The 12,082-nt window shown below is 49.8% G+C and overlaps 1 protein-coding gene across 13 annotated transcripts in view; it reads left to right on the forward strand.

The window, feature by feature from the left end:
• LOC114853094 (nuclear factor 1 X-type-like) overlaps positions 1-12,082 on the forward strand; it is a 92,537-nt gene that overhangs the window by 3,798 nt on the left and 76,657 nt on the right. For 12 of the 13 annotated variants that reach the window (XR_008695545.1, XM_029146109.3, XM_029146089.3 and 9 more), the window contains exon 2: positions 3,557-3,640. Coding sequence is in view for 12 of the 13 variants with exons in the window: in XM_029146109.3 (XP_029001942.1) it covers positions 3,557-3,640 (84 nt within the window). In the remaining variant the exon portion in view is untranslated. Of the gene's footprint in view, positions 1-3,556; positions 3,641-6,921; positions 7,094-12,082 lie in introns of those variants that run through there. The other variant, XM_029146058.3, reaches the window with a different exon arrangement.

Consider the following 12,082-nt stretch of genomic DNA (forward strand, 5'->3'; position numbering starts at 1 on the left):
TCGCACCTTTAATTTGAAGCCCACACGCACACGGTTGAATCTGTGCCACACGGTGAAGGTTTCCTGCTGGAGTCATCAGAAATGCTTTTTTGCTTTTTTGTCTCCTGCAGGTTTTCTTCCACAGTCCCTCCTTGTGTGAAATACAACTAAGCTCAATGCATTCTTTCGGCGCCGCGTCTTGGACGTAGTTCTGACCCAGCAAAACCTTCAGGACCCACAAGTGGAGTGAAATAATTAGCCCCACTCTGCTCTGCCATCTATCTTTCTTTTTTTAATGCAGCCCGCAAGTTTCTCATCTTCTTTCTTATTTTCCCTGTTTTCTCTTCGCTCCCCTGAGATGGCTGTGTGAAAAATTGTATTTTTCCAACATTTCTCCCTGAGGTAGCTTTGGCAGGGACTCACACGGCGGCCATTTCTGCCTTTCATACACCCCTCACTCACCGTGGAACAGATCGCCGGTGCGGCCCGGTGTCTTTGAAGTGGTTGCCATCTCACACAGATTGGCTGGACTCGCTCTTACCCCCCCCCCCCCCCCCCCCCCCCCCCCCCCCCCCCCCCGCCCCCCATTTTTATCCAGTGCCTTTAACTTGGCAGCAATACTTTGAGCCACAAAATCCTGATGATAAAAACAAGTTTAAGACACAATGCCGGTGATAATAATTACGACTTTATGAGACAAACTGACAGCGTTTGTGGTGGATGATTGCGCAGCATCCGTGGTAAATGCTTTCTGGAAACAAGGCGATGGCTGCGCCAGGTGTGTGAGGAGTGTAAGTTGTGTGCGTTTGTGTGTCGCTGCTAATATGAGATGCAAAGAGACAGAAAGGCAGAGAGGAGGATCATTGATATGTTGCCATTCATGTGCTTTAAAATGGAGCCATGTGAGAACAAATTCCACCATCAGGGCTTTTCATACACAAAGGTCTGTGAAGGTGTGTGTGTGTGTGTGTGTGTGTGTGTGTGTGTGTGTGTGTGTGTGTGTGTGTGTGTGTGTACGGTGTGCATGCGCGTGTGTGTGAGCAGGTTTTTCGAAGATCTCACCTCCAAAGAATTTGGCCATATGGTCGTCAACACATATACCCAGAGAGAGAGCGAGAGAGAGAGCGAGCGAGCCAAGAGAAGACTGTGTGATCGGTGGAGAGAAAGTGAAAGAGAAGTGTCTTCTTTGTCAATGACAGCAGCGGTAAAGGCCGCTTAGAACAAATCCCATACCCCTACCTTAGATCAGATGGCTTGGACAAAAAAAAATCCTCTATCGCATCCGCTACTCCACATATTCGTGGAGTGGGAAAATCTGTCTCAATTAACACATTTGCATTGGGCGATGATGGACTCCAAATAGGTCACTGACTAAGTCTCCCGCCTCCGAATCTTCCCTCTAAAATGTTAATTAAGGAGGGCTTTGAGATTTTTTCGCTCAGGGCTGGCCATATGGGCCGGGCATATGTTCTATATATATAGTACAATATATAATTCATACACTGCTGCAGGAGAGAGTGTTTGGGGCCCTGGAATTTTTGGGGGGTTTACTACAAAGGGAGCCAGTATGTTCTGGCCTCCCCAGTGGCAGGTACAGAGCTTAGCCTATTCATTAGCTTTGTGTTATTCACTGTTGCACAGTGGGATTGAGGTTCATCAACACCTGTTTCTTTGGCTAGCGACATAAAGAGGACATTTAAATTCCTCTTTGTTGGCTGGTTAATATGAAATGAGAGCAAATTATCCATTGTTGGAGTGCAGTTGTTGTTTGTGTGATTTCAAAAAGGTCTTTTCCCAAGTTACAGACTGAGTAACACTCGGGCTCTCGGTATATGAAGGGACGGCTATGTACTAAACTGTTCTCCAATAGTCTGTATGTTTCATCATACAGTCCCAGTCCAACCATTTGTCCCAGTGCCATCCATCCGCCCAGACGCCCATTCACCAGCACAACGAGGCGGCGGCAGCAGCCAATGAAAGCATCCCTTTCCCACCCGCAGCTTTTTGGGTCCGACTCAACCAATCAGAGGCCTGCTACTGCACCTGACCCTGTTTCTGGCCTGCCACAGCCAATCGCAGCGGCTGCGGCACACCTGACGCATTGTGGTCCGCTCGCGCCGGTTCGGCCCGGGCGCAGGTGCCCGCGAGCCAATCGGACGCCTCGTCTCGTTACGAGGCGCACGGGGCCTGGCAGACGCTGAGCGATTCCCAGCATTTTGTCTCGTGCGTACGCTTGTTGGTGCATTAGCGTCTGCGCCTCAAAAGCCTCCTTCCACCCCCTTCCCACAATGCTTTGCTGCCTTATCAGCGGGCCTCTTTCACTCCATCCCTGGCTTCGTCCTCGTCTTAAGACTAAACAATGGGCACTGTGTTGCCCCCTGAAGGAGCCGAGGGCGCCTGCAATAAAAACAGACACACAACAACACACACACACACACACACACACACACAAAAAATGTTTATTGACTAATAAAGATGATTAGAAATCGCACAATTGGGGGGAAAAAATGGAAGGTTTGCGAGTGCAGATTTTCTGTAATAAAAGCTGAGGGGAGAGATGAGGGAGAAAGCGAGTGCGCTGTACAGACCTCTCATTGCGAAGGATATGAATAGCCTTTGTTTTCACCACAACTCAGGGCTGTGTGGTCTGCCAACGTCTGGCTCTTATTATGGGGTTTGTGTCTGTGTGTCTGCGTAAGTACCATGCACGTGTGCATCGGCGCGTGCGCCGCCAACACACGGTCGTGGAGGGAACGTATGCGCTGTATGCAGCGCGCGCAGGTGACTGCGTCCGCGTTCGTGGTGCGTTCAGGCGATTCCACGCACTCGCGCCGCGGCGGTTTCGCTCAGCTAAATAAACGTGGCACCGGGTCCTGGGCTGGCACCGGCGGCGTGTGCGCGCCCCTTATCCGTTAAAGTTGTGAAATGAAATAGGATTTCACAGAACACAGCGGCTATGGGATTTGGGCTCCCTTCGGCTAAGTAGAGTGGGATAGGTTGATCCAATCAACGGCAGAACTGCGAGGAGAGCCCATTTCACAGCTCCGGGCCCTGCCAGAACCCTGCCTGCCTGCTTGACTTAGAATACAAATGAAGCTCCCTGAATGCACCCTTAAACGCATACGCATGCATACACACTGGCACTTACGGACCGGGAGACTGGTGACGTACGGGGCCAGAGCTGCACCAGAACCCGACAGGAGAGAAATCAAACCACGAGGGCCTTCTGTCTCCAACAGCGGGTGAATCTGAAGGTGTCTCAAAAAAAAGCGGAAGCAAGAAAATCCTTGTTTGACCAAGGTCGGTTCAGGCGCGACAACATCTGAAAAGTCTGTTTGAAAATGTTTTCATGAACTACGGATTCTTAGGACAGATTTGTTTTTATTGAAGAGCAATAAATAGCAACGCATTTTATTGTTTTTAGTGGAATCCCAAACTAAAAAAACAGCAACGGGTCGAGGAAGCTGCTGAATTAGTAAATGTGTGTCTCAGTACAACACAACCAAACTAAAGTGAGACTGGTCTCCAACTTAAAGCTACGTCCTTTTAATTAATTGTCACTCTCTGTGTTTTCCAGGCTACTGACACCTACCTGGTGAACGACGATCCTGCTAGAGGCCCGGGGATGCCTGAATGTTTCCTCGTCTCCGATACATACAGGGTATATACAAAACGACACACAAAAACACACACACTGTACTAAAAAACCTCCTGTGCTCGTGGCTGGACTCATATGTCAAGATTTAGTTCCTGGACATCCAACTCCAGAGTTGAGGGAAGGAATCAAAAGATTTAGACTCACTTTTAGGACGTTGAGGCCGACAGGCTGCACTTGCTATATGCTTAACGGGGAAAATATGCCCACGTCTGCGTATCCATCGCTCGCACGTGACTCTGGATGTTCTTATCGCCTCATGTAGCAACAGTGCCCTGCAACAACACACTGTATGTTTCCAACATGTCAGTAGAAATGTTTTCACTCTTGGCAGAAGTTTGGCTTTGAGTCCCTGAACACGTTTTCATCATGCGGAGGACAGAGCCAGCGGCCGGGTTCAACTAAACATGACCACGCTGACGACTTGCAGGACGCGGAGTGCGTTGCACGCGTCACCGCCAAACCGTTGTTTTGCTCTCTGCGATTCAATAAACGGCCCCCGTGCCGCGAACTGACATGTTGCATTTATCGCCTCGTCTGAGGAACGGGCCGACGTCACGCTAGACAAATAAATCCCCGCGGTTCCTTGCAGTCGAGCGCTAGCGCGCGCGGAAGCGCCGTAATTCGGTCCAGTCCAGCTAAGACGTACGCGCGGGCCGTCGCACACGTTAAACATATAAAACGCAGCCGGCGCAGCACATTGTTGTGCACACGCTCAGATTGCAAACAGATTCCGATAGACTCTCTGGGATCCGCGCTGCGTGTGATATCCTCTTTGGCCACGGCGGCCACGCAGCCATTTCTTCCTGGCACCAGCGGGCGCCTGTACGCGTTTGACTGCTGTGCCGCCTCCCAAAGCACATATAAACAGATTACTCCAACAATATTGACACTGTACAGCGTAGTAAAGCGTACATTTACACACATTTTCCACTCGCGTACACGTGGCCTTGAACGGCAGCCTCGACCACCTGTCTCACACGTTTAGCATGCTAATGGCGCCGTCCGTGTGCTACATCACTTTCAATATTTAATGGCTCCAGCCAGAGGCGACGGTAAACATGGGTAGCGCCGCGTGTCCGCGGGAAACCGCAGCGCTAACGCTAACGCTAACTTTAGACACAGCATATGGTTTTCTCGTGTGCTTTCTTAATCGCGACTCTAGTCTGACATTCATACACATGACGGTCACTCTGGACCGTTCGGCCGCCGGCAGAGAGAGGGAGAGAGTTTGGAAAGCGCCAGTGTTTTGCAATCCCGCCGGTTGCTATAGTTCGTCGGTCGCAGCCGGGCGGCCTGCGCTGAATACTGACGCGGAGACAAAGAGCGGCGGTGAAGTCGGACCGGGCGAAAGCGGGTCGGCGTCGGCGATTGGAAGGGGGGAAGAACGGCTACTGCCCACGATAACGTAAAAATCTCTACTTTGAAGAACCTCTGGGAAACAGGGGAGCGGTGGACAAAAAGGGAACGGGGGGAAAGCGAGGGAGCACACAAAGGGCTTGGGGTTTGGGCCTGAGCCGCGCTGGGGTGTGGTTTGGAAAGCAGAGCGACGCCGGGAAGGAACACACTACACCTCCATATGCTTTACTTTCTTTGACTTCATTTAGAGTTTCTCATCTTTCTCCATCTGATTCTTTTGCTTGTGCAAGCGTAGCTCGGACCACGGGATACTTGTGGCTTCGCGTACGTGTGTGTGTGTGTGTGCGTGTGCGTATATGCTGTACATTAGGTGAGTTTGTGCCTGTGGTGCGAGTGCCTAAGTATCCTACATAGGCTGAGGTCTCGTAAAGCTGCGCAGCTTCATATCCCCCTGAAAATCTTGGCATTCGAGCACCGGATGACTTCAACCCCCAAAACCGCACCCTTGCGCACACACACACACACACACACACTCACACAAACCCACTCGCCGCCATATGCGCACACAAAATTGCATTCACACGTAGACACACACGCGTCCTCCCACAATGTTCTTGCACACACTTTCACTCGTACACATGCACGCGGCCGGGGCTTATGTGTAATTGCAGGCACTCTGCCTGCATATATGAGTTTGATTAGTCTGAGGAGCAGGCAGCGGGCGAGGATAAAGCCAAGCCTGATTAGAAACAGAGTGTATCGCTTCCATACAATAGGAGCCATAATAAGGCTGTTTAGACCACTTTGCCCGAGTTCAGGTATCTTTTGTCTGCGTATACATATACAGTATGACGCACTGGTAAATGAGCTGGACGTGGTTAAAAAGGTCAGAAATGAGAATCCACCCAAAAAAAATTGCAGCTGAATAAATTAAACTGTCACTTTAAACCTTGCTATGATAACTTAAGTTTCTTAAAGACAATGTAGAAGTTAGAGAATGTTCCCTTTGTCTTAAACATACTATATAATATAATGTTATATGTGTGACTTTCATCCTGAAGATAATCAACGTTAAGTGGAGCGGAGGAATTCCAGCTGTGTGGATGAAGCCGGTGGTTCGGCTGCGAGCAGCACTTTGTCCAGAGCACACTTCAAGTGTACACGCACAAACATTTGCAGCTGCCTTGCTGTATTTACTGTACGAGGAAAGCGTTTTGGCTGAGGGATCAGCTCAGCAAAGTCTCAGCTGTACATTTCCAACCTGCGCGTCTATTTCGGTGGTGCCCGGGTGTGCTCCTGCATTTTGCCTGAGCGCAGAGGATATTAAAGATTAAAAAATGTTTATCATTTGGAGACGGTCGGCTCTGTGCATGCTCACTGAGAATCCGGGTGAAGCCTGGTTTATATATGTAATAGAAGTGAGGCACAACGTGCTCTAAGAAGTTTTTTTTTATCACAATAGAACCAAGATGCTTTGTAATATTTACCTGATATGACAAAAGTACAAGTAATTAAATAATAACCAATTGGCAATAACTCACCACAATGCTAGTAAAAAATAATGCAACTTTTTCTTTATGTTTCGTCTTTTACTCGGGCTATTTTAGCTTTTTTAGCCTGGAAACATAACGTTGATATACGATAGATAGGCAGCAGGCTGACGTGCGCTCACCTCCGCACGCCGCTACGAGCTCCCGCAGCGGGTCAGCGCGGGAGCTCTGCGGGAGCTCGTGTCGAGCACTTCGGCGCGGCGCTTTGTCGTGTGCGACGCCAAAGGTCATGGTTTGGGAGAGCGCGCTTAGGTTTGCGTCGATCTGAACGAGACGCGAGGGAGAGCGAGAGAGAGAGCGAGAGAGAGAGAGAGAGAGGGAGAGGGAGAGCTAGGGAGAGGGAGGGTGGGAGGGGGGAGAGCGCAGCAAAAACTTTCCCCTAAAGTTAGTGCGGAGCTTTCACTCTGAGCGAGGCGGGGTTACAGCCTGGACTGAGCCGCAGCGGCTTTGCAATGCGGCACCGCAGCGAACCTCCATCCAACTTTATCACCAACAACTCCAACTTCCACCTCTAGACGCAGCCATGTATTCCCCGTACTGCTTGACACAGGTATGGACCGCTCGCCGTCGCTCCGCGCCGCTCGTCGTCGCTTCATTTTTCCGGCGCGGCGCCTCCGGTCCGTTTCGGCTCCGCGTGTCCACGCTCTCGCGCTGTCGCGTCCCGCCGCTGTCATTTGCTGCCGTTTTCAGGACCCCCTTCCCAGCTCTGCTCCCTTTTCACCGATACTCTTTAACCTCCCTCACTCTCCCCCCTCCACCGCCCCTCTCGCTCGCTCTCTCTCCCCCCCCTTTCTTTCTGATGGCGCTCCTCCAACGGACTTTCTTGCGCGTCTCATTGCGCATGGTTTGGAGAGAAAATGGCGCTTCTCCCAAATCTATTTTATATAAAACGGTGGTTGGAGAAAGGGGAAGAAGGGCTCGTGCACCGGCAGCTGACGGTTAATTCCAGCGACTCCAGCGTCTCTTTTCTCGACAGCGATCACAAAGTAGCGAGCTGTGATACCCGCCAGCTTCCTGCCTCGCCGGCCACTTTATTTCTCGTATGAGGGTTTCTGGCGTGTTACGGACGTGTGCCGGTCTTCAGCCGCGGCCGCTCCGGGGGCCTTTAGGGTCACCGTGGACGCGTTAGTCGCCGTTTTTCACTGATTTTATTCAACTTCAGGCGAATTTTAAAATGCAAAATAATAATAACAATACCGTTTTTGTCGCCCCGAAATGAAACGAAAGGATGGTGGGCGTGAGTTAGGTGCGGAGCTGCGTGACTGCAACAGTGACAGAATATAATTGCGTTAAAGCATGTGGAGCATTTCATACATGGTATTTTAATAAAATAAAAAGGCTTTGTGATCTTTAGACGCGTCACGCACAGTGTAGTTTGGATGATTTCCAACCTTGTGTAATTAACGAATAGGACATTTGGCGATTTTATGCCGAATATCAAGGTTTAGCTCGTGTTGTACTCGTGTTAAATCGAGATAGTAAAATATATTGAATATTCTAAAATTGATCACTCGTCAGCATTTTTGTAATTTAATGCAAACACTAAAGGCTGAGTTTGACCTTTCTGGCCTGGAACCCTGCGCGCACTGCAGCCACTTCACAAAAAATGCTAGGAAATCTCTTCTATGAATTTAAATGCACAGCAATTACTTTTAGATGTATAATAAAATATGTTTGTGTGTTTGTCCACTGCAGATCATGATACTGGATATCTGGGCAATAAAAAAATACTGGGTCAAATCATCTTTAAGCCATTTTGATGTAGATGAGTCATACTGTTTCTTCATCATTTTACTATATTTTTCTTATCTGCTAAAAAGGCCTTGGTCCATTGGGAAAGTTTTATCTGTAAATGAATCCAGATTGTATCCAGCTCATGAGACCAAAGGTCAAGCTATAAATGACCTCATTTGAATTACTTGTTTTTTTGCCTTTTGCAATGCGCACATATTTAAAGCTGTGTTTTTACACGGTCCTAAACCTGCGTTGAGACGTTTTGAAGCAGCCAGGGCAGAGTTAACCAATGAGAGCTGCATGCGCCCCGAGCTCTCAGCTTCAGGCCGCCTCAGGTCCGCTTTCCCCTCGGCTCGCTCTCCTACACACAAATGCGGAGCATGGTAAAGTGTGTTTTCTGCTTCACTATTATACAGACAAACTATCTGAAGATCTGTCTAAAGAAAATGACCACTTAATGTCTGAAAATGTCACTAGACGGCGTGTGGCAGCCTGCTTTGTGCCTGAGGTCAAGCGCTTCATTTAGTCATGGGTTATAGTGATATAGTATTTTTTGAGATAATATTACAACTCTGTGATGTAGCAGAGAATTTCAAATGTCCATTTCCTTCAACACAACAATCTGCCCTTTAAAAGCTTCAAGGAGAACATAGGGGATAATTCCAGGGTTTCTCAGCTGACCTCATGGTGCTTTCTCGGCCTTTAGATGCCAATAACAAGTGGACAGAGCGTGTTGAACTCAAAACTAAAATTTAATGCACATGTATTTATTTTTATTTATTTATGCAACAAAACCAGAGCCAGCAAAGCAGCAGTGGCTGTGGAATACAGCACAGCCAATTACAGCCACAGACTTTATCACGAGCCCTATTTATTTTCCTGACTTTTCTTGTGCCTGTGAGTTTGAACCCCCCCCCCCTAAAAAAGTCCAGCAGCTCTACTGCATATTTAGTACAGATAATTTTCCAAGCCTGGTGGTATGAGGCAGAGGTCCGCATCGAGTTTCCTCTTTCTTTCCATTAATTAAAATTAATTGGCAGCAGATCCTCTCACACGAGCGCCGCATGGACGCGTGCTGCCCATATGCGCGATACATATTGATCTGCTTCGGCTGCTGTTGTTGCGTCTCTCGGCCCTACTGGTGGATATCAAACAGAGCTGGTTTGTTTGCAGCCTCTCGTATCTCCTTGCGAACGCCTGTTTGTATTTAGACCGTGTTAAGATAACGCGGGGGGGGGGGGGGGGGGGCTATGTCACTCGCAAACTTCCCCGTATCCTGTTTGACGGCGAAACCTCTGTTTCTTTCCGATTCACACCTGCATTTCAAACTGACCGTGCACATCTGCCTCTAATTAATTTAATTGCCTGCTTTAATTATACGTGGTTTGATGCTGCAAAGGAAGGACGGCCTGTTTTTTTTAAGTGTCCACACCCATGCGCACGCGGATGAATTATACTAATGTGCAACACGTACTTGAACATGCAGGACTCCAGCTATTGTGACTTAATTAAGGCTCCGTTCTTCGATTTCAGCCACGTAAATAATTCACACACACCACAGAAAAGATGCAAAACTGGTGTAAACAGTCTACAATGTATTATTTAATGCCGATACAAGCTTTGCTGGAATAGCCTGGTGGGTGACGCACTCGGACGGCCAAAAAGCGACGGCCACGGCCGTGCCAAAAAGCACCGAGACGTTCTTCACGGGCTGCGTGGCATTGTTTCACGTCCCTGCGACGAAAATGCATTTGCATGAAGTTTTAATGCGGTTTGAAGGTCGCGGAGGCGTCGTTAATTAAAACTTTTATGTGCCGCGTTTTGAAATCAATTATTTCAGACTCCAGTTAAGCTCCGCTTATCCAAATGAGATGCGGGCAAATGGGCTGTTAGTCGTTACAGCGCGCCTCTCGAGCGCTGCCAGCTTTTGAAGCTCTCGCTGGAAACTCGGAGATGTTTAACGTCGCGCCGGAGACGGTTTGAACCGCGCCGCGCGCCGTTCGCACGCGGGGAATAGATTTATTGACGGCCCAGCGTTGGTCGCGGCGCGGCGCGCGTCGTATTCCGATCGTTTGCAGTTCTAATGTGTTTTTAGATTTGCAGAACAAATGAGTCCTTGAAATGCACTCAGTCGTGCAGATTGGCGACGCGCTTGAAAGCGTGCCATGAAAGCTATAGCCTATATACTGTAGCCATGCCCTACAACAGGAATGATGGTGATGATGAGACGCACTTACCACGTCTACGAATCAGAGTCTGTGCGTTTGTGCCTATAAACACGAGGTCTGGAGCCCAAAAAGTCAAAAATGTATTTAATTTAATCCAAAATAATCCAACTCATTAGTTCATTAAAACTCAGATGTGTGCATCAATTGAGTTCACATGTGCGCATGCAGTAAGTGTGGGTTTCTTACATCCTGCCCCGTTGTGGGCCGGTGGCTCTGCGTCAGCCCTCGGTTCTGGTTTCACTGGGACCGGATGGGGACGGCCCGCTCGCTCTGCTGGCGTAAGCCGAGGTGGGCCCGCGCGATCCGGTGACACGCGAGCCTTCCTGGTGTCATTTGGTACCGCACACACACACGCACACGTGGGGACACACAAATGCACACACGGCGGTCCCGCTCAGCGAGTCGGTAGGCACCGTCCGTGGAGAATGGGCTCGCAGCGGTAGACGGTAGGAGTGGACGGAGCGGCCTGCCAACTGGGCCGGGGCGGCAGGCAGTGGGTTGCAGGGAGAACCCAGGGGTACATTGTGTTCTTTTTACTTATTCATCCTTTCTTCTGGAGGCAGACCAGGTCCACCTTTCACGGCTTGGCCCACACCGAGGGCTGCTGGGCAGTAATGGAGGGATGGGACGGAGGCAGGAGACACGCCGGGTCCACTTTCAAAACACGGGTCCAAAAACGCCCGGGACCTGCAGTTTGAGCGGTGTGTTTGTGAGACGATCACAGGCCGCGTTCAGCTGCAGGTCAGACGTTCGAACAAGTTTGTCAGGATGTAAACGTGTTAAAAATAATAAGAGTGTGTGTGTGTGTGTGTGTGTGTGTGTGTGTGTGTGTGTGTGTGTGTGTGTGTGTGTGTGTGTGTGTGTGTGTGTGTGTGTGTGTTAGGGTAAATCCAGCGTTGTGTTCCTGTGTTAAGCCCTTATCTGCACAGTCTTCCCGACCGCCCATAGAAAATGCATTTATCATGCTTAACTGGCAGTTGGCACAACGGGGTAATAGGTAGCTGTCCCCTGGATGGATCGGCATGTGTGCGTGCGCCTGATACGTGTGTGTGTGTGTGTCCATGCGACTACCCGGCGTCCCCCCTCACCCTCTGCCTCCTAGTGTGGATTAGGTTTAGCCTGATCTCTGGCCAGTGGAAGCAGGCGGCCCCTATAGCATTCTTATGTTGCTCTGTGATATAGTTGTGTTCACCCGGCCGCGTTGCTGAAATCAGACGGCACACACACACACACACACACACGTGTTATAGACAGACACACGGACACGTGAAGGAGGAGCAGAGTCCAAACGGCTTCGTCCGGGCTGCAGCTTTAGTCATTAGGAGGAGGGAGGTGTAGTATAAACGCGTGATCGACCTATAATTGCGCGCGCCTCCCCCTGGAAGTGGTCGGTTTCATCCCGGGTTGGAGCGGGAGCCCTTTGGAAACGTCAGGAACCCAGAAGAAGAAAGCGAGGAGCGCCTCGTGCAGCTGCTCAGGGGAGACTCCCCGGCTCCTCTTCCTCCACCCTCCTCCACCTCCTCAATTAGCTCCCTTTAAGTGCGAAGTAACGGTTGGTGAGAGATCCCCATTGTCCG

The sequence above is a fragment of the Betta splendens genome, chromosome 1 (assembly GCF_900634795.4).
Source record: "Betta splendens chromosome 1, fBetSpl5.4, whole genome shotgun sequence".
Taxonomy (NCBI): Eukaryota; Metazoa; Chordata; class Actinopteri; order Anabantiformes; family Osphronemidae; genus Betta; species Betta splendens.